Raw genomic sequence first — 26682 nt, 5'->3', positions numbered from 1 at the left:
GCTAATAATTTCCACTCTGTTCTTATCAAATTTGTGCTTGAAATTAATTTCGTTTTGTGAGGAGAACTGTTGAGGAAAAATAATCGAACCCAATTTGAAGTTCATCATGGTGAAGTTGGACATTCTGGCGGTGATTGTAAGAATGATAAATGCATGTTGATGTCATATAGAAATGTCTTGAATAAAATATGCCTATTTTCCGATGTTTCTCTTTCTTTTTGGCATTATCGCTCGTGTGTGTAGACACATTTCATGATGGTAAGTTTAATTTCCTTGATTATAACAATTGTAGCGTTGTTTTTAAACTTGTAGTCAAGCTATAACGTAGGCTATTTGACATTTATCATGCATGACAAATCATGCAGGGATTAAAAACGAATTCTGAGCAAAAACGTTAAGGTTTTTTTTCCTTTCTAGTAGCCTAGTTCAGAGGTCTCTTTTGGCCATTTTTAACAAAATAAAAATAACCGCTTTATTTAGAAGCAGGGTAATTTAAATTTCATTTTTGTATTTTAAATTTTTATTTTATAAATCAAAATACAATGGCCACAACATATTATTCAGTGTTGGGCCGCCGAAACGCCGAACGTGTGCATGTTAAAGGGGTGAGCTGAGAAGCCTACTAATGTCTTCATCCGTTTGCAACAAAACTTTATAGTTTTGTTGCAAATGAATTAAGAATTTATAGTGCTTTATCTCAGCTTAATTAAACAATTTTGCTGTATACACCGTTTTAAAAATCTGTAAAAATAGGGCACTGTGCGCGTTGTATAAATAGGCTGTGAAGGAATTGGCATATTTTAATTATAACTGTCATGTTTGTGGTTTTTCAACATTATACAGTTTGTTTAAATAAATATTCAGAAACATGCAGTGCTACTATTTGTCTTTTTTCTGTTTAACTTATTAAACTGCAGAACAAAATAGAATAGGCCTATACCATAAATAAGGATAAATTATATTGGAACGCATCTCCAAAATGAGCGCCTACACAGATGCACGTTCCCATTACAGTGGTCAGCGCCGAACAACAGGCAAATAAAATATAAACCGAGGTTACAAAAGTGATTCAATCAAGATCAGTGAGGTATTTTCTTTTCTTTTGTTCTTTGATTAACATTAATAACTGGCGGCAGCAGCTGCTGTCAATGCACGGATCCAATACACCCTTGTTTTCTTTCTCAGCTCTTTGCGTTCATTTAAGACAACCGATTGTATTTATGGAATATTTTGATATAATTCTGTGTGTATTTGTCCATTCGAATGTGTAAGAATGCGAGAAAGAGAGCACAGTCCATTGTTCGTGTATATAAGATGCGGCTTTTGTGTGTGTAGCACAGAAAAAAGCGAGTGAGTTCTATTTCGTCTTCTTGCAATTGAATCTTTTGAAATCACAATAAATGCACATACAGGAATCGAGAAGCTGAATTTAAATGTAATTTTATACCAAGTAATTTGATTCCTGACCTTACGCATCTGATCTGATTTCCGAAAATGGAATAGCTTTTCGATGCCCAACAACATTTTAGCACATATGAATACAATTCCAAAAATAAAGAGTATCTTTTCTGTGGTGGAAACTTTTGATGGAAAACATCCATATAAATGAGGCCCTGATTTGTTGACAATCCAGGCAAATTCCAAATGTTCTCTGTAATGGCAAATAAAATGATTGGGATCCAAGTAATTAACCTATTTGTAAAAACGAGGCACTGACAGATGACTTAATGTCTAAATGGAGGAGATTGACACATTGAGGTCAGGTCATCAAATGTTTTCCAGGAAGCTTCCAATAAAGAGACACTAGTCAAACAAGTATTGCACAACACACTGCCAGAAGATGTACACAAGGCTCAATGGGCGCTGGCCAAGTAACTTACAGCCGTACTAATACGGGTATAAAATTAACTCGTACAATGTGTTGATTCAAAAGGACTCAGAATAAATACAAAGCAATCCAGACTGATTCTCACCAGTCGCTGTTCTTGTGGTGTTGTTTTCTGTATTTGTTTTCTCTCTCGCTGCTGTGCGAGTCTCGTCTGTGTCTCTTTCTGTTCTCCATTCTCTCCTCCAGACTCACCTCTCTCAGCCAGGAAGAGCGCAATCTTCTCTGTCTCATCTGATAAAACAAGCACCATACAAATAAATAACCTTTATATCAAGTACAAATACTCGATCCACGTAAACTGTATAATATAAGTTATAGGGCAGGATCCACAAATACAGTGGCCTCTTTGTTCTAACCGCCTCGTGTCAACGAAGTATTTGCCCGTAATGCCCGATGCTAATTATTTTTCTTTTGGGAAGTCTAAAATTGGTTAGAAAATAATAACAATAACTGAAACCCGTTTAGACAATAAAATACATTTTGTGAAACTTATAGCACGCTTACGATTAATAAAACACACAGTTAGCGACGTCGTTACCGCTTTTAGGTGGTAAAATACAAATCGGTTCTTAAGAAATTAGTACATTGTGTGAGTGAAATAATCAGCGAAAGATTAAAACATTGCTTTACCTGGCTTGAGAAAGTCCTCTAAATAATAGTAGTACTCGATAATAGACGAATTTATTTCCTCCGTCTTCTTGGGTGTTGTTTGTGTGGCTCAAAATGGCGTCCGTCGAGTCGAGCTGCTGGAATTAGTGATGTGTCGTTCGATGAGCCGACTCTTTGTAGCGAACGAGAAGAGTCGACTCCCATCGGGGAGAGCCGAATCTTCAGCCGGGGCCTTCTATTTTAGCCCAATTTAGCAATTGTGAATCATGGTTTGTGTGTTGGTAAGCAATTTTTTTCAATTCAGTGTTTTCATAAAAGCATTATTTTTATGCATTTTTTCGTTACAAAAAAAAGAAAAGAAAATACACTTGCGGCTAATCACATGGGCGGACAGACTCGGATCATACCATTATGTGAAAGAAGGAAGGGGGACACACGCTCCGAAGATAGCGAGTGTAGTGGTACAGGCCAGACACTGCATTGTTGCAACATCGAAGTCTTCTCAAAAACAGGCCAAACAATCACAGAGAGAAGCTGAGGCATCTGATATTTCTGAATGCCAAACTGCACTAAAGTGTCTTAATGTTAAGACGTTTGCCTTTATTTATTTGTTTGCTGTGGTTCTGTGTTCAATTAAAGTTGTATTAAAATGTTAAATAATAGTATCTGTGTATTTTTTTTCTGTAACGAAAAAAAATGCATAAAAATAAGGCTTTTATGAAAACACTGAATAAAAAAAATTGCTTACCAACAAACAAACCAAACCATTCACAACTGCTAAATTGGGCGAAAATAGAAGCCTCTGAGTGATACTAAATAAAGAGCCATTTGGGAGCCGTAAGAGCCGGCTCTTCTAAAAAGGGAGCCGAGCCAAAAGAGCCGAATCTTTGAAAAGAGCCGAGCTTCCCATCACTGGCTGGAATGTTCGAGAATTAGTCCTTTACGTCATCGGATCCAGAGCGCGCGTGAAACTAGTGCTGTTTGTACAGTATGATGATCTGATCTTTAGTTACTGTAAACAAGAGAAACATCTAGCCTAAATATTACACCATATCATATCATATTATAAATAAAAATAAATATTTTATAATAGGTCTATCTTTAAAAAAAAAAAACTAACTCTGCGTTTTAATGTTCATAATATCCATCCTAAATAGTATGTGAGATTAGCATAAGTGTGTCCCAAAGTATAGTATGTTGAAAAGAGGATGCCAAAAGTCCCCGCATGGTCTACTATTTCAGGTCGATTTTTGAAGTGTGGATCCCGGCACCCGCTAATGGCTAATATTGCCCACAATCCATTGCGGGCAATATTACAAAAACTACAAACATGGCGGACGTGCGCGACCGGCGGTTAGGTAGAGAGGCTTAGAAAAAGGGCTTCGAGTTACTAATATATTCAACATTTAAATTGGTAAAAAAAAATATATGTATTTAATGTTATCTGTGTTATATTTAATCTGTAACAGCAATGAAAACTTTTATAAACATCCGTTTGGTCGTTAACTTTTAAATGCATCAAATATGAGCTGTTCTCAGTATGAAAGACCCCCGACTGGCAGATCAATGTGCAACTTCTTTTCTCTCCAGTACGGTAGGAAGTTAAATGAAATCAATGTGGAGGATGTTAACTGTGACAAGATGATGGACAGGCCAGTTTACAGTGACAGGGTGCGTGTATCTATGCGACAGAGCGTCTGTTAAAGACGCAGTTGTGTGTCCTGATAGTATGTCCCAAAGCTTGCCTACTCTTCTACTACACACTCAAAAGTGTCTACTTTTTCTTCACCAAAAGAGTACATACTTTAAGGGCGTAGTATAAGTAGGCACATTGAGACGCAGCATAACACTTGCTTCTCTGATCTTTTTATATTCTATCTATTTGTTTTCTTTTTATTTATTATACAATTAACAAAAGAAAAAAAGGCCTCTAACACTAGCTTGCTCTATTCTTTTTCTACTCTCTCTTTTCTTTTTGTTTATTATATGATTTAAAAAAACCTTGCTATGTGTACTGCGTTAAGCTAACTGAGACTTGTTATAGCACCTGCGGATCATTGCTCTTTTGTTGATTTTGATTGCTTCCATTGTCCTCATTTGTAAGTCGCTTTGGATAAAAGCATCTGCTAAATGTCTAAATGTAAATATGTTAGCTAAAAAATCTTGATGAACACTAATTTAACCAGTACTTTATAGAATGGTATTATTATTATTGGTATAAATTAATAGTTTGATTCAGTGATAGTAGACTTAAGTAAAACCAGTTCATTTAGATGTTAGGCATTTTATTCAGTGTACAGGATCATGTGGCAATTATTTTCTATTAAACTTGAAAGTGCAGACGTAAATTTTAAGTTTATTTTCTTCGGAATAAAGGTGTGTCCAAGTAAAATTGAAATAAAAACACAAATACAATGTACTATAATAATTTTAAATAGCCTAACCATACATAAAGCATGGTTTAGCCCAAAGAACCCTTTTTTGCCAAAAAGGGTTCTTTCTCCTTATATAGAACCTTTTTGGCATAAAGGGTTCTTTGGAGTTGAGTAAAGAACCTATATAACCCCAAATAACCCTTTTTTCTAAGAGTGTATAGAATCAATAAATCATTTTTATGGGACCCAGGCATAGACTTTTGTCCTCTGTAGAGGACATTATATTTTAGTGAATTTCTCTGAGACCATACATGCCACAGGATGCCCTGTACAGAGCACATTCTGCTCTTTTTAGAGGTATCAAATGGAGGTTTGATCATAAACACTCCTTGGTCTTTAAATATGACTGATATTAACAGAATGATCAAATGTAGCACTCTTCAGGAAATATGATCATGTTTTGTAATCAGTGTTGTGCTAGTTACTCAAAGAATGTAATATATTACTCATTACTAGTTACTCCTTTCAAAAGTAATATTGTTACTTTACTTATTACTTTCTGGCAACAGTAATTAGTTACACTACTAGTTACATTACTTTTTCTTCAGGCCCCACAGAAGTTGTAACTGTGTATCTACCACATAAAATTCTTCAAGAATGTTACTAACAACATATTTCTGCCTCATCATTTGACCAAAATCCACATTGGATTGCAGTCAGAAGTTATTACAAACACTCAATAGTGATTGATAGTGACATTCAAGTAGAAGTGTTGTATTAATCTCATTAATTGTCATGTGTAGCTTGAAGCTAATTGTAATTTCTCCGTTACCCATGCATATACGATTATATTTCATAATGTATTTTATCAAATCACATAAGTTTGTAAGAAACTGTTAAATTTTCCAAAAAGATTTTTAAGTATAGTAATATAATGTACCATATGCTGATCAGAGGGATGTGGGTGGGATGTAATGCCAGAGTAAAGTAAAGCCACAACTTACACAACAGTGTTCAGATCTTTTTTCCTGACAAAATCAATAAAATGCAATATTTCTATCTGCTGAATGTAAGCTTTTCCATATTCCAAGCTTGCCTGCTGCACTGGGGACATCACATGCATGTGCGAGTCGTGAAAATTATGAAAATAAATCTAAGAAATATTTGATTGTTGGATTTTAAATCAGCGGGGTTGAGGCATCAAAAGTAATGAAGTAACTAAGCTGTTTTATGGATGGTAACTGTAATATTATTACTGAAATCTTATTAGTAATTAGTTACACTAGTTACTGCAAAAAGTAATATTATTACAGTAACTAAGTTACTAGTTACTGCCCAACACTCTTTGTAATTATCATTTCAATCAGGCTAATTTTCAAATAGTTTGTCGTAAATAAATATCTCAGAAAAAGATGTTATGGGGTTTCAAATCGTAATATGACTTTTTGTTACTAAACAGGGCATAATTTTCATAGCCTTCTGTAGAGGACACCAGGAAAACAGCATGTTAATCAGGCATTTTGGGGAAACTCAAAAAGTCCGAAAGAAATTATAGATCAATATTCCTATGAAATATGAGATATTCTTATGAAAATGTTGCCACGTTATTGCTCCCATTATAACACGTCTTTTTTCATTATAGTTTGCCCACAAGAACACATTAATATGCAATGTATAGATACATTGTATAGAATGGGAATACCAATTTATGGATATTTTACGCACATATTCCATAAAGTAGAGTAGTAAATCAAATCATTCTGTTATATCTTCCATAACATAGTCGAGAATCATCTTTGTACAAAGTTTGGATGAAAATAGCCTGAAACCTAAAAACTTATTGGTGAATGAAAAAATAAAACATTGTTTATGCCTTTTCATGTCTATTTATTTATTTTTATTTTATTTTGTTGAATGACTGGTGTCCTCTACCTATTTCTCTACAAGGGACTTAGAATAAAATATGAAAAAAAATAAATGAAAATTTCTCCATTTGTTTCTGTGCTCCAACCAATGTAATGACATAAAAACAATCAAATTCAAAAAACTTTTTTTCCCTGGTTCTCAGGAAGATATGTATATTAAAAGTTCAAATAATACCAAAACATGTAAAGCAAATTATAAGACAAATTCAATTACATTCCAAGTATGTTGCCAGAAGTGTAGAGTTTTAAGGCACTCTTCGTTTTTAATTGTTTTATGGACGTATATATATATATATATATATGGAAGTATAATTCTAAAATCATTTTTAAATGGCTCAAAACAAGGAGAAACTTTAACAAATCTACATTTATTTATATAAAACTTGGCTACAATCAACATATTACTGCAATTCAATCTCTTTGTTAAAGACATCGAGGATGAAAACGCTTAAACATAAAAAAATAAGTATTTTGTTATTTGTACACACTAGATGGCAGTAAGCAGTTTGATGAGGAAACTCACACGAGAGCGCGAGCTGAAGAAGACGGTTGACCCTCAAGAGTTTTGCTTCCGGTGTGTTTCTTCCTTTTCCTCTTGCCACAGTGTGAGAGCTATAGGGAGGACTCGGCCCTCCGACAAAATCCAACTCCATCCACCTTAATAGGTGATTCTTTCCTGCGTCCGTCGAGTCGAGCTGCTGGAATTAGTGATGTGTCGTTCGATGAGCCGACTCTTTGTAGCGAACGAGAAGAGTCGACTCCCATCGGGGAGAGCCGAATCTTCAGCCGGGGCCTTCTATTTTAGCCCAATTTAGCAATTGTGAATCATGGTTTGTGTGTTGGTAAGCAATTTTTTTCAATTCAGTGTTTTCATAAAAGCATTATTTTTATGCATTTTTTCGTTACAAAAAAAAGAAAAGAAAATACACTTGCGGCTAATCACATGGGCGGACAGACTCGGATCATACCATTATGTGAAAGAAGGAAGGGGGACACACGCTCCGAAGATAGCGAGTGTAGTGGTACAGGCCAGACACTGCATTGTTGCAACATCGAAGTCTTCTCAAAAACAGGCCAAACAATCACAGAGAGAAGCTGAGGCATCTGATATTTCTGAATGCCAAACTGCACTAAAGTGTCTTAATGTTAAGACGTTTGCCTTTATTTATTTGTTTGCTGTGGTTCTGTGTTCAATTAAAGTTGTATCAAAATGTTAAATAATAGTATCTGTGTATTTTTTTTCTGTAACGAAAAAAAATGCATAAAAATAAGGCTTTTATGAAAACACTGAATAAAAAAAATTGCTTACCAACAAACAAACCAAACCATTCACAACTGCTAAATTGGGCGAAAATAGAAGCCTCTGAGTGATACTAAATAAAGAGCCATTTGGGAGCCGTAAGAGCCGGCTCTTCTAAAAAGGGAGCCGAGCCAAAAGAGCCGAATCTTTGAAAAGAGCCGAACTTCCCATCACTGGCTGGAATGTTCGAGAATTAGTCCTTTACGTCATCGGATCCAGAGCGCGCGTGAAACTAGTGCTGTTTGTACAGTATGATGATCTGATCTTTAGTTACTGTAAACAAGAGAAACATCTAGCCTAAATATTACACCATATCATATCATATTATAAATAAAAATAAATATTTTATAATAGGTCTATCTTTAAAAAAAAAAAACTAACTCTGCGTTTTAATGTTCATAATATCCATCCTAAATAGTATGTGAGATTAGCATAAGTGTGTCCCAAAGTATAGTATGTTGAAAAGAGGATGCCAAAAGTCCCCGCATGGTCTACTATTTCAGGTCGATTTTTGAAGTGTGGATCCCGGCACCCGCTAATGGCTAATATTGCCCACAATCCATTGCGGGCAATATTACAAAAACTACAAACATGGCGGACGTGCGCGACCGGCGGTTAGGTAGAGAGGCTTAGAAAAAGGGCTTCGAGTTACTAATATATTCAACATTTAAATTGGTAAAAAAAAATATATGTATTTAATGTTATCTGTGTTATATTTAATCTGTAACAGCAATGAAAACTTTTATAAACATCCGTTTGGTCGTTAACTTTTAAATGCATCAAATATGAGCTGTTCTCAGTATGAAAGACCCCCGACTGGCAGATCAATGTGCAACTTCTTTTCTCTCCAGTACGGTAGGAAGTTAAATGAAATCAATGTGGAGGATGTTAACTGTGACAAGATGATGGACAGGCCAGTTTACAGTGACAGGGTGCGTGTATCTATGCGACAGAGCGTCTGTTAAAGACGCAGTTGTGTGTCCTGATAGTATGTCCCAAAGCTTGCCTACTCTTCTACTACACACTCAAAAGTGTCTACTTTTTCTTCACCAAAAGAGTACATACTTTAAGGGCGTAGTATAAGTAGGCACATTGAGACGCAGCATAACACTTGCTTCTCTGATCTTTTTATATTCTATCTATTTGTTTTCTTTTTATTTATTATACAATTAACAAAAGAAAAAAAGGCCTCTAACACTAGCTTGCTCTATTCTTTTTCTACTCTCTCTTTTCTTTTTGTTTATTATATGATTTAAAAAAACCTTGCTATGTGTACTGCGTTAAGCTAACTGAGACTTGTTATAGCACCTGCAGATCATTGCTCTTTTGTTGATTTTGATTGCTTCCATTGTCCTCATTTGTAAGTCGCTTTGGATAAAAGCATCTGCTAAATGTCTAAATGTAAATATGTTAGCTAAAAAATCTTGATGAACACTAATTTAACCAGTACTTTATAGAATGGTATTATTATTATTGGTATAAATTAATAGTTTGATTCAGTGATAGTAGACTTAAGTAAAACCAGTTCATTTAGATGTTAGGCATTTTATTCAGTGTACAGGATCATGTGGCAATTATTTTCTATTAAACTTGAAAGTGCAGACGTAAATTTTAAGTTTATTTTCTTCGGAATAAAGGTGTGTCCAAGTAAAATTGAAATAAAAACACAAATATAATGTAGTATAATCATTTTAAATAGCCTAATGTGTAAACATACATAAAAGCATGGTTTAGCCCAAAGAACCCTTTTGTGCCAAAAAGGGTTCTTTCTCCTTATATAGAACCTTTTTGGCATAAAGGGTTCTTTGGAGTTGAGTAAAGAACCTATATAACCCCAAATAACCCTTTTTTCTAAGAGTGTATAGAATCAATAAATCATTTTTATGGGACCCAGGCATAGACTTTTGTCCTCTGTAGAGGACATTATATTTTAGTGAATTTCTCTGAGACCATACATGCCACAGGATGCCCTGTACAGAGCACATTCTGCTCTTTTTAGAGGTATCAAATGGAGGTTTGATCATAAACACTCCTTGGTCTTTAAATATGACTGATATTAACAGAATGATCAAATGTAGCACTCTTCAGGAAATATGATCATGTTTTGTAATCAGTGTTGTGCTAGTTACTCAAAGAATGTAATATATTACTCATTACTAGTTACTCCTTTCAAAAGTAATATTGTTACTTTACTTATTACTTTCTGGCAACAGTAATTAGTTACACTACTAGTTACATTACTTTTTCTTCAGGCCCCACAGAAGTTGTAACTGTGTATCTACCACATAAAATTCTTCAAGAATGTTACTAACAACATATTTCTGCCTCATCATTTGACCAAAATCCACATTGGATTGCAGTCAGAAGTTATTACAAACACTCAATAGTGATTGATAGTGACATTCAAGTAGAAGTGTTGTATTAATCTCATTAATTGTCATGTGTAGCTTGAAGCTAATTGTAATTTCTCCGTTACCCATGCATATACGATTATATTTCATAATGTATTTTATCAAATCACATAAGTTTGTAAGAAACTGTTAAATTTTCCAAAAAGATTTTTAAGTATAGTAATATAATGTACCATATGCTGATCAGAGGGATGTGGGTGGGATGTAATGCCAGAGTAAAGTAAAGCCACAACTTACACAACAGTGTTCAGATCTTTTTTCCTGACAAAATCAATAAAATGCAATATTTCTATCTGCTGAATGTAAGCTTTTCCATATTCCAAGCTTGCCTGCTGCACTGGGGACATCACATGCATGTGCGAGTCGTGAAAATTATGAAAATAAATCTAAGAAATATTTGATTGTTGGATTTTAAATCAGCGGGGTTGAGGCATCAAAAGTAATGAAGTAACTAAGCTGTTTTATGGATGGTAACTGTAATATTATTACTGAAATCTTATTAGTAATTAGTTACACTAGTTACTGCAAAAAGTAATATTATTACAGTAACTAAGTTACTAGTTACTGCCCAACACTCTTTGTAATTATCATTTCAATCAGGCTAATTTTCAAATAGTTTGTCGTAAATAAATATCTCAGAAAAAGATGTTATGGGGTTTCAAATCGTAATATGACTTTTTGTTACTAAACAGGGCATAATTTTCATAGCCTTCTGTAGAGGACACCAGGAAAACAGCATGTTAATCAGGCATTTTGGGGAAACTCAAAAAGTCCGAAAGAAATTATAGATCAATATTCCTATGAAATATGAGATATTCTTATGAAAATGTTGCCACGTTATTGCTCCCATTATAACACGTCTTTTTTCATTATAGTTTGCCCACAAGAACACATTAATATGCAATGTATAGATACATTGTATAGAATGGGAATACCAATTTATGGATATTTTACGCACATATTCCATAAAGTAGAGTAGTAAATCAAATCATTCTGTTATATCTTCCATAACATAGTCGAGAATCATCTTTGTACAAAGTTTGGATGAAAATAGCCTGAAACCTAAAAACTTATTGGTGAATGAAAAAATAAAACATTGTTTATGCCTTTTCATGTCTATTTATTTATTTTTATTTTATTTTGTTGAATGACTGGTGTCCTCTACCTATTTCTCTACAAGGGACTTAGAATAAAATATGAAAAAAAATAAATGAAAATTTCTCCATTTGTTTCTGTGCTCCAACCAATGTAATGACATAAAAACAATCAAATTCAAAAAACTTTTTTTCCCTGGTTCTCAGGAAGATATGTATATTAAAAGTTCAAATAATACCAAAACATGTAAAGCAAATTATAAGACAAATTCAATTACATTCCAAGTATGTTGCCAGAAGTGTAGAGTTTTAAGGCACTCTTCGTTTTTAATTGTTTTATGGACGTATATATATATATATATATATGGAAGTATAATTCTAAAATCATTTTTAAATGGCTCAAAACAAGGAGAAACTTTAACAAATCTACATTTATTTATATAAAACTTGGCTACAATCAACATATTACTGCAATTCAATCTCTTTGTTAAAGACATCGAGGATGAAAACGCTTAAACATAAAAAAATAAGTATTTTGTTATTTGTACACACTAGATGGCAGTAAGCAGTTTGATGAGGAAACTCACACGAGAGCGCGAGCTGAAGAAGACGGTTGACCCTCAAGAGTTTTGCTTCCGGTGTGTTTCTTCCTTTTCCTCTTGCCACAGTGTGAGAGCTATAGGGAGGACTCGGCCCTCCGACAAAATCCAACTCCATCCACCTTAATAGGTGATTCTTTCCTGCGCCAAAATGACCGAGCAGATGACAGTAAGGGGGACCCTTAAGGGTCATAGTGGATGGGTCACCCAAATCGCCACCACTCCCCAGTTCCCCGACATGATTCTGTCCGCGTCCCGGGGTAAGTGTTCTCAGAGCCGCGCTGCAGCCCAGTGAGCATCCGGATACACGAGCCCTTAATGTTTACACTGAATAAAAGGTCCATTCAGTTCTAGCGCTGTATAAAGCTGACATTTTGCACTATCGAGACCTAGTTTATGGGTAAATAGAATATAACGTAGCATCAGTGAATAGTAGTAACTAGTGTGTGAGATGCCTTCAGCTGTCAGAATTATAAAGCAAATGAAGGGTTACAGGTATCTGATCTGTTAGGTGCTCTTCTGTTGTCCACCTTGCAGACAAAACCGTCATCATGTGGAAGCTGACCCGTGATGAGACCAACTATGGCATCCCGCAGCGTGCTCTGAAGGGCCATTCCCACTTTGTGAGTGATGTTGTCATCTCATCCGATGGTCAGTTCGCCCTGTCTGGCTCCTGGGACAGCACCCTGCGCCTGTGGGATCTGACAACGTGAGTATTTGGAGACACAGGGCAGTCATTCAAGCTCTGTTCCATAGGATTTGAAGTGATGATGAAACTCAAATGTCATCTGTGTCATTGTGATGATAAAGAGGCTGTTTCTGAATTTAAGACTCTTGGAACCCCAAAGAATGTGGTTGTTTTCAATCTTTCAAAACAAATGTAGTTAACAATGTCAGGTTAATTTGAATTTGTGCATTTTTTTTTGTTCACCTAGTGGCACTACAACCCGCCGTTTTGTTGGACACACCAAGGACGTTCTGAGCGTGGCTTTCTCTGCTGACAACCGTCAGATCGTGTCTGGATCCAGAGACAAGACCATCAAGTTGTGGAACACCCTGGGAGTCTGCAAGTACACCATCCAGGTAGACCTCCATAATGCTCTTTACTCAAGTTTAGGGCTCACTTTATGGGGAGATCATAAGTAGTAGTAGTCTTTAACCATCTCGCAATAAAGAGGGAAAAATTGCTTTGGGGTGCCTGAAAAGACTTAATGTCTTAAGTTCAGTCTGATCAAATTTAAGATTAATTCAATTGAGGCAATATTTTCTGGTATATCAAAAATCTTGTTATTTTAAGAGGTCTTAAATGTGGGAACTGGAGTCAAAGATGTGGTCGAATGTGATTATTAAACTACGAAAGGTGATTTAATTTAAATGTTAGCATTTCAAAGTAAAAACTCGTGAAACACATTATCATATCTGCAAAATCTAATGTCGATTAACCTCTAGCCAGGGTTATTATAGTTTACTGAAACCATTAAAAATTGTTGCTTGAAATAAACATAAGCTTATTTTAATATCAAGTTAAACTAAGTGAAAAATGTGTCCTAGGCAATATAGACATAACTAATTCAAAATATTACTATAGTATCTCAGTGAGTCAGTGATATTAAAAAACCGCTGCGTTTAACCAATAGGTCTTAACTCTATTGCTCAATTTCAATATGTGTATATGGAATAAAACTGTTTTAAACTTGGTTAGCATTTGAATGTGTGCCTGTTTAATTAAGTGAAAGATTGAGATGCATGTTTTATTTTGAGGTTGTATTGGTTTGTTCTGCGTGCACATGCGGTATTTTATTTGTGCAGGTCTTAAAGGCGTAAACTCTACAGATACCCTGATGTTTATGATAGCTTGTGCTGTTCTGAAACCCTTTATTTTGATTTGTCCACAGGATGACAGCCACTCTGAGTGGGTGTCCTGCGTGCGTTTCTCTCCCAACAGCAACAACCCCATCATTGTGTCCTGCGGGTGGGACAAAATGGTCAAGGTGAGACCTTTGTCTGTACCTTTTATGTAAACTAGAATAGCTGGTCTGTGAACAACTTTACCCTGTGATTAATCAAATCCACATTCTTTTTGTCTGAGCTCTTGGGCTCTGACGACAAGTCCTGCAATTATGATGGGTAACGGATTGAGACCATTAACAAAGTGAACCGTTTCATCAGGGCAGCTTGCGTGGATTGGCTGAATGCTTGCTAATGCAGCCAGGTTAAATTATGTGTTTGTTACAGGTATGGAATCTTGCTAACTGTAAGCTGAAGACCAACCACATTGGCCACACTGGATACCTGAACACAGTGACCGTGTCTCCTGATGGATCTCTGTGTGCCTCTGGTGGAAAGGTAATGTGGTCACTCTTTTTCTGGTTTTCACTACTGCAGTTAGTAAACAGGTTAGAGGTTTGAGATGACCGAGTGAAGATGATGAAACCTTAATGCCATCTGAATCCATGTGATTATAAAAGAGGCTGTTTTTGAACACAGAAAAAAAACCATTGTGAGTTTTCAGAGCTCATAACTTTTCTATCTGTATTTACGGTATTTGTCCTCATTTCAGGATGGGCAAGCCATGCTGTGGGACCTGAACGAGGGCAAGCACCTTTACACCCTGGACAGTGGTGACAACATCAACGCCCTTTGCTTCAGCCCCAACCGCTACTGGCTGTGTGCCGCCACTGGACCTAGCATCAAGATCTGGGTGCGTTTATGTACATGAATGCTTTTCATTCAGATGTTTCAAATGCAAAGATTTCCCTTCTTTAAGACAAAACTGCAAGCTTCAGTGTGAATTAAGTGCTTTATCCTTAATATATTAACAGTAACCGTTTAAATTGGAGCAGAGAGTTCAGTGATGAAAGTTCAATGCCTTCTGTAACTATGATGATAAAGAGGCTGTTTCTGAGAACTATTGGCCCAAGCGGGTATAACATTATCATACTGCTGTTGCAAAGCTGACTGTTTTCTCTCAACAGGATCTGGAGGGCAAGGTCATTGTTGATGAGCTGAGGCAGGACATCATCACCACCAACAGCAAGGCTGAGCCACCTCAGTGCACTTCTCTGGCCTGGTCTGCTGATGGACAGGTGGGTTGTACAGCAGCCTTTTCTGCCTGGAATGAGTTCCTGAGCTATTCCTTGCATTTCATTAGTTGCAAATTCTAGCTGGATCAGCTGCTCCCGTTGATTATACCCAATCACTTATAACATCTGAAACTTTATGGTGACAGTCCTGCAAATATGAGGGGGACAGTAATATGAATTTAAATCAGTAGCAAGTGCTTCTTAAGTGGTACCTGATAATAATTCCCGTCTCTTCTCATCACAGACTCTCTTTGCTGGATACACAGACAACCTGATCAGAGTGTGGCAGGTGACCATTGGAACGAGATAGACGCCTTTTCTAATGTCTAAATAAAATAAAACTTTTAAAAACAACTACAATTGACCTTGTTTACTTAATTTTTTCTGACTTGCAATAAAATACAACTGAAATGCAACCATTTGAGTCGTGTAAATAGGTTTGAGTAGCCGCTAGATGGCACTAATGTATGTTGATTCAATCTATGCGACTTGTTGCCTAGCAACAAGGCCAACAAACCGGACTCAACGTTGAGGACACGACATGATACAGACGCTTGAACTATAAACTATTTTAATGTTGTAGGTAAGTCAACAGTAATTGTGCTTCCATTCTGGTAAATTAAACTATTTGCACTTTATAATTTGACCAATTTTGCCTTGGCTGTTCAAGTGACCGTGAAAAAGTCCTGTAACGTCAATAGAAAAATAGTGAAACGTTAGCTGTTTAAAAGTCATGGAGAGCGACAGTCCTCAGAAACAGATGCCAGCACCTCGCATCTTCGTGGAGAGAACGCTGGCTTTAATCAAACCTGATGCCATCCACAAAACCAATGAAATTGAGGACATTATTCTTCAGTCTGGATTTACAGTTCTTCAGGTAACGTTACGTAAGTGAACAGACTCAACGATTTTTTTTTTCCATTATTAAATATTGTATTTTGCACTGCGCATAAGATGAATTATTTACATGGGGAATTTAAGACGATCCCTAGTTAGTCTTTTTCTGAGTCCAAGATCGTCATGTGGTGTCTGATGCCACTACATTGTAACGTTACTGTTTAAAATGAGGCTGATGAAATGTATTAAAACAAAAGTCTATGCTTTCACGATTCCTATTTCCTTCTAGCTTGCACTGTTCTGGACAGGGTTTGAAACATTGTGTGACCAGCACTCCTTGTGTTATTGCCTGCTTATGATAAATCGAGTGTATTCGCAAATCGCTTTGGAGAAAAACCTGTTTAAGAAATAAATGTAAATATGCATTGTGCTTATCAGCTAAAATCTCATATTTTGTGGCTGGTGCTTTAGTAAGATTTGCATTCTGCTTATGCCTTTATCATTCTCTTTTTGTTTTTCTCATTTAACAGAAAAGAAGGCTTCAGCTGAGTCCAGAGCAATGCAGTGATTTCTATGTTGAGCATTATGGGAAGCTGCATTTCCCCCATCTGACTGCCTTCATGAGCTCCGGACCGGTTGTTGCTCTAGCACTGGCCCGACACCAGGCTATTGCCACCTGGAAAGCCATAATGGGGCCAGTCAGCAGCATCAAGGCTAGAGAAACGCATCCTGACTGGTAATGAATGTCACTGAATGAATCTTCTCTGTCTATGCAGGTGGTTTAATGATAAAATGGACTTATGAAGTTCATGTACTGTAGGGGGAACTATTACAGTGCACCGTTTTCTGTGCCTTTTAAACTCCTGGCAAAATAAATGGATCCTTTTGTTGGATTTTATGCACTTCAGGCTAATGATTTACAAAGTCTGTGTTCATTGCAATGCCTAAATCAATCACATAACTCATTAGTCATTGCAACAAAGCTATATTCATTATGCATACTGTAATATGTTTCATTTGTGCTCAATATCAGTAATTATTTCCATGTAACACTCATATTTGTGAATGTCGTCATCAGTCTGAGAGCGAGATTCGGCACTTGTGACCTGCGGAATGCTGTGCATGGCAGTGAATCCTTCACTGCTGCCGAGAGGGAGATCAGGTTCATGTTTCCCAACTGTGAGTAAATCTAACCCTGTCCAGATGAGTTCAGTGAACAGGATAAGAAAGCATACTAAAAATCTGATTTATTTATTATTTTGGTCGTCTCTTTTAGCTGTGATTGAACCCATTCCTATGAGAGATGCCGCCAAAGATTACCTGAGCCGGTACGTCAGCCCAACACTTCTCACTGGACTGACAGAGCTGAGCAAGAAAAAGCCATTGGACCCTTTTGTAAGAGTAAAATCTTTTTAAAGTCATTCTAATAAATTTGGAAGTACTTGAGGGCAAATACATTGACAGAGTTGTAATTTTGGAAGAATTTCTTTAAAATTGTTCAGCCTGGTTCCTTTCTTTTGATACCCTGGATCCAGTTGTTCAAAAGAAATTTGGCTATTAGATTGGATCAAATCATGAAAATGGGCTTTTCACATGGAAAAAAAAAAACATTCTGAAATCTGATTAGTGCATACAATCTTGCTTTTGATCATACTCAAAACTTCAGTATGTGTTGTTCAAATTTTTTTAGCAGGAATAGGCTACCTTTGATCCAAAAAAAAACAACAACAACAATCAGGATTATACTGGTCCTAGCTGATGGGTGGATTTCAGGGACAAAATGTAATAACAACTGGCTACTGTAAAGTAGGCTATCTATTAAGCCTTTCAGAACCGTAACGTAAAAATGATTTTGTCCCCATAAAATAAGCAGCTCATTATCAAACAAAAAATGATAATTTATCAATGTATATTAATTACAATGACTGACACAATCAACAGAGATGAACCAGTCAAAAGAGGTTTCAAATATTTGCATCCTTTATTGCATGTTTGTTTGTTTGTTTTTATTTATTTGTTGTAGGTCAGATGAGGACAATGGAAAGGGATGTTTCTATTCAAATAAAAACACTTGGACAGTGCAAATACAGATCATTCTGGATTTCATAATATGTCAATATCCTATTTACGCAGTTATTTTTGTACTGTTATTTTTCTTTACAGACATGGCTTGCAGACTGGTTGATGAATAATAACCCTAATAAGCCCAAAATATCTGATGGAACAGTAGTAGAGGAGGCAGCAGCGTGACATATTTTTTTTAAGCAAGAAGAATTTACCAACAAGAAGTTACTGTCTCACTCTATTTTGGTCTATTTTCCTCATATCATTCAAACTGCTTTATAAAATAAAGTTTTGTAATTTTGCTTTAGCCCTTTTTTCTTTTTATCCAAATGTGTGTTAGTTTTAAATTGTCCAATGTTCATTTAAGTGTAAGATAAAAGTGCAAATTTACAGTATCCTTGTCACTGCACACTTGCACAGCAGAAACACTAACATTATTCAACATCAAATAAAAGCTTAAAATTCACTATTAAAAAGAAATCATTCTACCCTTCTGATGGTGATAAATATTTGGTTCACAAACATTTTTTTAAAGTGAAGAACTAAGTATATTAAAACAACTGTCTGATCTCGACAAAAAAAATGAATGTATTAAAGCAAATAATTAAAAGGCCTATTGCAAAAGCCGCTGTAACTTCCTCATTACTACTTGACTAAAAATCGAAATACAAACGCTTGTTTCTTGCATTATTTTCATTGTAGCTCCCTTCTAAAAATATTTCATTTTAATTTCACATAAAAGTGGTCAACAACACGTTTATAAACCAAACAAGAACAAAGAGTTCTTCCCCCGCTCGACAAGAAGGATCAGACGAGGCGCGTTTGGGGGAGGATTTCTGTCACGTGTAAGCGACACATTTGATTGGCTATTAGAATGATAGGCGTTCGAAGGCACCCAATTAAATGCGCCCTTACTAAACTTCCTTGATCTTCCATCCAGTAATATAAAACCAACCACTTGTCGGCGCAATAAGGAAGGGCCCACACCGCGGAAAGCATTCCACGGAGACTTTTCACTTGCTGCTGCTTTTACGGTAAAGTATTTACGTGAAAATTACGAGTTTGTTAGCCTCCGTGTACGTATTAGTTGCATTAACCCTTACATTTAATTATAGGACAGTTAAGCGGTGTATTATCCTAAATTAGAAAGCGATATGTTCAAATTTTTGTTGCGTATTATAAATGCGAGCGCCGCTTTTCAAAATGGTGGTCTTTATGCGTTACATAAGGCGCTTCCTTTCGTAACTATTTCACGTACTCTGCAGTTTTAGGTTTTCACATTAAACTACCACCATGTCAGACGCCGAGCAGCATTATATGGAAACCTCCGAAAACGGCCACGAGGACGATCTGAACGGAGCCGAGCAGTACGAGGAAGGCACCGGGGATGAGCAGGCCGGAGCGCAGGGAGACGCCGGTGGCGACGACACGGCCGGGGACGAGGAAGACCCTCAAAATGGTTCGTCGGACGGGGGGCAAATTGATGCTAGCAAAGGAGAGGAAGATGCGGGGTACGTAAAAGTAACAGTTGTGCTGGATGCTCGGACGTAAAACCCTTTGTCCTTCCCGTCTTTGTTGGCGCCATGTGTCTCTTTGTAGGGGGATGGGTGCGTTGGTGAATTGAACACGGAGCGGGTTTTTATAATGCACTGTTGCACCTCTTTAATTGTTCACCTAAGCAGACGTTTTTTGTGTGTGTGTGTGTGTGTGTGTGTGTGTGTGCGCGCGCTTAAGACATCTGTATTGTGTTGCAGTTTTGATTTCCGTTTATTAGTAGAAAGTGGGCTTTTTTTCAATTCAAGAAATGGGGAAATTTGTGAAATCTGTGCTACCACGCCCCCTCCTGGTCTCACTCCGATTTTCTGCTTCGTTTCCTCAGGAAAATGTTTGTTGGGGGCCTCAGCTGGGACACGAGTAAAAAGGATCTTAAAGATTACTTCTCTAAATTCGGAGAGGTGACAGACTGCACCATCAAAATGGACCCCAACACTGGGCGATCAAGGGGATTTGGGTTTATTCTTTTTAAAGAGTCAGCCAGTGTAGATAAGGTAAGCTTTGGTGCTTCGGAAAACCTGAAGTCTTGTGGTTCTTCGATGGTTAACTTAATCGTTGATTTCTCTTTGCACAGGTTTTAGCACAAAAAGAGCACAGACTGGATGGACGACAGATTGACCCCAAGAAGGCAATGGCAATGAAGAAAGAACCTGCTAAGAAGATCTTTGTCGGCGGGCTGAACCCCGAAACTACAGAAGAGAGGATCCGCGAGTATTTTGGTGCCTTTGGCGAGGTACTGGAGTGTTCTTTTTAGAGTTGTTTTTATAATGCACTGTTGCACCTCTTTAATTGTTCACCTAAGCAGACGTTTTTTGTGTGTGTGTGTGTGTGTGTGTGTGTGTGTGTGTGTGCGCGCGCTTAAGACATCTGTATTGTGTTGCAGTTTTGATTTCCGTTTATTAGTAGAAAGTGGGCTTTTTTTTCAATTCAAGAAATTGGGAAATTTGTGAAATCTGTACTACCACGCCCCCTCCTGGTCTCACTCCGATTTTCTGCTTCGTTTCCTCAGGAAAATGTTTGTTGGGGGCCTCAGCTGGGACACGAGTAAAAAGGATCTTAAAGATTACTTCTCTAAATTCGGAGAGGTGACAGACTGCACCATCAAAATGGACCCCAACACTGGGCGATCAAGGGGATTTGGGTTTATTCTTTTTAAAGAGTCAGCCAGTGTAGATAAGGTAAGCTTTGGTGCTTCGGAAAACCTGAAGTCTTGTGGTTCTTCGATGGTTAACTTAATCGTTGATTTCTCTTTGCACAGGTTTTAGCACAAAAAGAGCACAGACTGGATGGACGACAGATTGACCCCAAGAAGGCAATGGCAATGAAGAAAGAACCTGCTAAGAAGATCTTTGTCGGCGGGCTGAACCCCGAAACTACAGAAGAGAGGATCCGCGAGTATTTTGGTGCCTTTGGCGAGGTACTGGAGTGTTCTTTTTAGAGTTTGAATTTCTTTAAATTGTTTTAAGCAAGCTGAGCAGAAAATTTAGACCTGTGTAATCAAAGTTTTACATTGGAAATATGATTTCAAGCGTTTGTTTAAAGGAATGATAACGTAATTGGTATATGTTAGCAATGTAAAGTTTTGCTTTTGATCTTTGCATGCACTTTTTTTTTTTTTTTCTCCTGCCTCCTTTTGCTAATAGATGTTGTTGGTTTTGCAGTTTAATGGGTTTTTTTTTTTTATACACATTTGTTGACATGATGATTTTTGCTATTGCAGATTGAGACTATTGAACTTCCAATGGATCCAAAGACAAATAAGAGGAGAGGGTTTGTCTTCATTACCTTCAAGGAAGAAGAGGCTGTCAAGAAAGTTTTGGAAAAGAAATATCACAACGTCAGTGGAACCAAGGACACAAGTGGAAAAGAAGGCCTTGTGAGTGTTTCCACTTTGATGTTACCTTAAATTTATTGATGGATGTGATCAATCTTCAGGGATGTTGTTCGCTATTTGACATTGTACTAACCTTTTATACTTGACATGAATATACCATAAGAATTTATACAGTGTCTACAAGTCCGTGGACTTACTTGATGATTCATTTTAGCTGTAGTGTTTTATGCAGATGTTCTGCTATAATGATTCCAAATCACCCATTTTTGTCTTTCCCCCCCCCCAGTGCGAGATTAAGGTTGCGCAGCCAAAAGAAGTGTACCAGCAGCAGCAGTATGGAGGTCGTTTTGGAGGGAGAGGAAGGGGGCGTGGAGGTTAGTACCTCTGCATGCTACTTTAGGCTGCTTTAATCTGTGCAAAGTTTACCTAGATAAAGACTGAATGCTCATCAAATGTACAGAGATATGCATTAGAAAACAACGGTCAACCTTTTGTGTCTATATGAATCGAATGCTGTCGGGTTAACTAAGGCAAGTCACTTATTTATGTAGAGCTTCATACAATACAAATTTTAAAGCCTCTTCATGGTAATAAACAGGAAAATAATAATCCATGCTGGAAACTTGTTCAAATATGAGAGATTCGAATTCTGCCGTAAAGCAGCTCCAAAAAGACAATATTCAGTTAGTGGAGTCTGGTCGGTGTTAATTCAGTTCAGTAACTGTAAAGTTACTCCAATTTATGAAACTAGTTCAATTCAGCTATAAGCAGCTCTACAGAAGATATAAGATGTAATATACTTACGACTGAGGCTAGTTTAAACATTCTGCTGAGTTTCTGATAACTTCATAGAATTATAAATATTTGTAATTTTAAAAAATACTATCAGAATTGATTATTGCTCGCATGCTGATATTTTAATCTATTTCATCTTGTGTATATGTGAAGTCTTCAGATTTAATCTATCTTAAAAGCTTTGGCTGATCTTGGATCCGATTAATCTAAATCCATTCTAATGCCCCACAAAGCTTGAGTAGAGACCAATCACTTTATGGTTTTACAAGTTGCTCACAGATATCAGGGTACGTCACTGTGGCAGATGTGTTTAAAATTGGTTTTGTTTTGTAGGCCAGGGTCAGAACTGGAATCAGGGCTACAATAACTACTGGAATCAAGGCTACGGTAACCAGGGATATGGCTACGGCGGCCAGCAAGGTTACGGTGGATACGGAGGCTACGGCAACTACGATTACACGGGGGGCTACTACGGCTACGGCGGCGGATATGACTACAGTAAGCACTGATTGTCCTTGGGGTTTCCTCCCCGCCCCCGTCAGGTTCTTGTGAATGCGAGGGACTCAAGTTCCTTTCTCTGCTCTTTTCTTACCCCCCTAGACCAGGGCAATACAAGCTATGGAAAAACTCCAAGACGTGGGGCTCACCAGAGTAGCTACAAGCCATACTGATCATGTGTAGTGCAGGTATGAATTTTGATTTTGTTTTTTTCCCCCACCACTCATGGTAAGGTTAGTTTGGTTGTGTTGCTCCATTACCAATTCATCTCCATTTACCCAGATGAACTATAAGGCAGATAGAGCGATCCATTTTGGGGTGGGTTTTTATGGTCCAGTAGGGTTGTAGCAGTAGATACAGGCCCCATCTCTTCACCTCATTTATTATAAAATTTTTTTACAAGTTAATGGTTTACATAGATTAATGTGGCTAAATCTCTGTGTTTTCTCTTTTAAAGGTCGTAAAGCTACCGAGCAGGAACCAGCGGTCTGGTCACAGTGAACATTGGGATCTTTTACTTTTGGAAGTTGGCAGAATCTGGACTTCTGCTTCATTTTGTACAGAAAACATAAGGAAATGGGGGGCGCAAATGTCACTTCACATTTGTTTTAATTTTTTTTTTTTTTCCATTGTCCTTTTTACATTTCCAGAGATGGAAGTGTTATTTTTTTACTGTACTTTTTGGTACCTTTTTGAATCTATTGTATTGTATGGTTGTATTTTACATCATGGCTGTGTCTACCACATCTAGGCTCAGAGCCCTCAAAATGCTTTCAAAATAAACAGTTTTGGTTCATTTCTTTTTATTGTTTCTAGATTAATTTTTTTCCTTTGTCACCCGTGTTTAGTTTTGCAAAGTTGCATGGCTTCAAGGTGAGCTAAAAAGGGATTTCCTACCGATTGTAAGCTTGTCCATTTAAAATCTGTTAGTGGCAAGTCTTGGTGACTTATTTTTATTTTTTTCCCTCTACTGCTTTTAAGGAGAATTCCTCCCATCTTGTTAGATATTTAAGAGTGGCTTTAATAGTGATTCAGCTATACCTCAAAACATACACAGGTAACTGTAACACGATTCTTTCTCGAAACACTGGATACATGTTTCTCCAGTGTCTTGGACAAATTTCAAGAAATAAACTTGATTTTTAAGATGTCTAAGTCTTTTGCGTTTAATTTACATAATGAAGTTGTCTTAACCAATAAAATCTAGATTGCATTTTGAAGAAATTAGAATGTTAAATAAATGCTGGTGAAATGTAACATTACTGTACAAAGTGACAGTAAAAACTAGGTTGTTGTAAGCGTTTATGAGAGTTCAGTCAGGATTGTTTTATAGAGGCAGCTGGAAGTAGAAAATAGATCACTGTTTAAACTAGGCTAGTTTGTATCTAAACCTGACAGAAATTGTTTGGACCACAGCCAAAAGGGACATACATGGATAAAACATCTTGTTCCAAACTTAACATATTATATAAAGAGAAGTTACTACAGCACATCTTTCATTTCTGCTTTTGCTATAACTTAAAATTCTATTTAAAACAACAGCAAACTTATTACATTTGTCACAGTTCTGGATATTTTTCCTTGAGCTGATATTTGGAGTGAGTTTTTAGTGAAAACATTTTAGAAAGGTGTCTAAAATTGGCATGGCATGGTGTATAGTAACAGCATCTACCATGCTAACCAGCCTAACCTATAGATATATATAGGGCATTTAAAGAAAGTACTATTTTAAAGCTGCATGTAATTGATTAAAGGTGACCGTAAATATGTATAATAAAATGTATATTTCAATAAATGCTCTATTACAATTTCCACAAAAATATTAAGCAGCACAACTGTTTTCAACATTAATAAAAAATGTTTCTTAAGCATCAAATTGGCTTAATTGGAATGATTTCTGAAGGATCATGTGACACTGAAGCCTGGAGTAATAAATTATTTTAAAATACATTTATTTTAAATTAATATTTTACAATACTGTTTCCACTTTATCAAATAAATGCAGCCTTGGTGCATAAAAGACTTAAGCAAAACATTTCAAAAGAATATTACAAACCCCAAACTTTTAAACATCTTTTGTTCATGAAGTTCATTTGTATCTTCTAGTGTTTTGCTCCAAGACAGTCATATTTACTTTATGACAAAGTTTTTCATATGGCCAATTGTTTGCTTAAAATTTTAGCTTATAAATGTTGCTGCCTTGCAAGTTCCTTCTGTAAATGCAAATCTAGTTTACAGAGGTCACATGCCTTTTAACAGTAGAGGGAAGTCCATGGTTTTTGTAGGCGAGTTATGCTAATTTGAAACCCAAGATGTATAGCAGTATGCCAATATGAAATTTTCTAAAATTCTAAACAGATCAAATGACAACTATTTTTCTTTTTTTTCTTCTTTTTTATTTCAATCAAAAATAATAAAACCTGAGGAAATCCAGGCAAATGAAACAAAAGGAAAACCCTGAGGGCACACAATGGTGTACATTTATGTTCTGATGCGCTTTTTAAGGTGAAACACCAAACTTGTGCAACAGACATTTATTTGGCATGTAGTCGGTCTTTGCCATTAAACAATCAACAATGTTTGTTGAGATCTAAAGCTCAGAAATGAGAGATTTTGCCATGGATTTCCCCCGGCTCACACGTAATGCAACATTTTCTTAAAAAAAAAAAAAAGGTAGAAAGTACCATATGTACAATAAAGAACTTTAAAACACTGCCACTTGAAAATAGTTTTTTTTTCTTTTTCTTGAAAGCGTCTAACAAATACTTTTAAACAAAAGAATAAGACACCCTTTGGCTGTTTAGCTCATTAAAAAGCCCTGTAATCTGGTGAATGTGATGTCCGCTGATCGTGGGGGAAGCAGCAACATCTCAACAGATAAAATAAAGAATTCTCCACAGGAGGTAGATGAAAGACTCAAATGTCCATCTCAAACTGGTTGTCATCAGCTAAAAAAAAAATAGAGGTTGATTAGAGTGTTTCTTTGAGGTATTCTATGGAAGCCTGTTCCCACCACAAAATCAAAACAGTGATTGTGACAATTATGACTTGTTCTTGCAATTCTGACTTATTTCTCTGAATTCTGAGTTTCAGTCTTATAATTGTTTATATGTATATATATATATATATATATATATATATATATATTGCATTAAGAAAACAAAGCTCACTTTTGGATTATTATTGGCATAATTGTGACATTATGTTCATGTATTTGTTCTTTAAATAAACAGTACAACAAATACTACCTTGAGATGTATGAATTATTTCACCCCAAAATCAACAGAAAAAAGTGAAATTATTTCGTATGAAGTTGTTTTTGTTTTTAATCATTTTATTTATTTATTTTGTGTGTGTGTGTGACATTTTAACACAAATTTTTCTGTATTTCTGTAATTCTGTATTTTTTTTGTATGTTTTTCAGTAAACAGTACAATAAATACTACCATGTAGTGTATGAATCATTTATTATATATATATTATATATGAAAACAATGCAACCAATCTTAACGGTCCATCAAGCAATATATTTTTCAGGTTTAGCGAGATATACTGTCATATATATGAATGCACATGTCTCTGTCGTTTTGACTGAATAGGGAATGTTTAGGTGCATGATTGATTGGATTAGCTTTTAATTAATAGTTATGTATTTATTTATTTTATTTTGGCTGGGCGTTTTGCTTTATATGTGTATGTCGGGTAGTTTACCATGCAGTGGTGCTTCATTTGAGATGCAGATGAGTGTCTAGAATTAAGATCATTTGAAAACAAATATTAGTTTTTGTGTTATACTAGTATATTATAGAGTCACTT

The 26682-nt window shown here is 36.3% G+C and overlaps 3 protein-coding genes and 1 long non-coding RNA gene across 5 annotated transcripts; 3 read left to right on the top strand and 1 right to left on the bottom strand.

Moving 5' to 3' along the window:
* Nucleotides 1-2009: 2009 nt before the first annotated feature.
* Nucleotides 2010-2663, bottom strand: LOC107559306 (uncharacterized). The gene is made up of 2 exons (XR_001605608.1): nt 2519-2663; nt 2010-2119 (listed from the first exon to the last, which is right to left on the bottom strand). It is a non-coding gene; the product is annotated as an uncharacterized lncRNA (long non-coding RNA).
* A 4712-nt stretch (nt 2664-7375) lies between these two features.
* LOC107559304 (guanine nucleotide-binding protein subunit beta-2-like 1) lies at nt 7376-15635 on the top strand. Its single transcript, XM_016243076.1, has 9 exons — nt 7376-7462; nt 12332-12461; nt 12739-12910; nt 13137-13284; nt 14097-14192; nt 14437-14547; nt 14762-14902; nt 15177-15287; nt 15529-15635. Exons 2-9 carry the CDS (start codon nt 12353-12355, stop codon nt 15592-15594), a joined length of 954 nt encoding a protein of 317 aa, XP_016098562.1. The 5' UTR covers nt 7376-7462; nt 12332-12352; the 3' UTR covers nt 15595-15635.
* A 180-nt stretch (nt 15636-15815) lies between these two features.
* On the top strand, nt 15816-18371 carry LOC107559273 (nucleoside diphosphate kinase homolog 5-like). Its single transcript, XM_016243024.1, has 5 exons — nt 15816-16161; nt 16652-16857; nt 17200-17300; nt 17398-17516; nt 18285-18371. Exons 1-5 carry the CDS (start codon nt 16018-16020, stop codon nt 18369-18371), a joined length of 657 nt encoding a protein of 218 aa, XP_016098510.1. The 5' UTR covers nt 15816-16017.
* A 747-nt stretch (nt 18372-19118) lies between these two features.
* On the top strand, nt 19119-23660 carry LOC107559302 (heterogeneous nuclear ribonucleoprotein A/B-like). Of its 2 annotated transcripts, XM_016243073.1 has the most exons (9): nt 19119-19219; nt 19451-19696; nt 20065-20233; nt 20314-20472; nt 21460-21615; nt 21860-21947; nt 22702-22866; nt 22969-23054; nt 23324-23660. In XM_016243073.1, exons 2-8 carry the CDS (start codon nt 19479-19481, stop codon nt 23037-23039), a joined length of 1026 nt encoding a protein of 341 aa, XP_016098559.1. In that variant the 5' UTR covers nt 19119-19219; nt 19451-19478; the 3' UTR covers nt 23040-23054; nt 23324-23660. The 2 variants fall into 2 exon arrangements, with proteins under 2 accessions (XP_016098559.1, XP_016098560.1); XM_016243074.1 differs by lacking the exon at nt 22969-23054.
* Nucleotides 23661-26682: the final 3022 nt, after the last annotated feature.

This window comes from Sinocyclocheilus grahami, unplaced genomic scaffold (genome assembly GCF_001515645.1).
Source record: "Sinocyclocheilus grahami isolate Dianchi unplaced genomic scaffold, SAMN03320097.WGS_v1.1 scaffold680.1, whole genome shotgun sequence".
Taxonomy (NCBI): Eukaryota; Metazoa; Chordata; class Actinopteri; order Cypriniformes; family Cyprinidae; genus Sinocyclocheilus; species Sinocyclocheilus grahami.
This window is presented reverse-complemented; position numbering and strand designations above follow the sequence as displayed.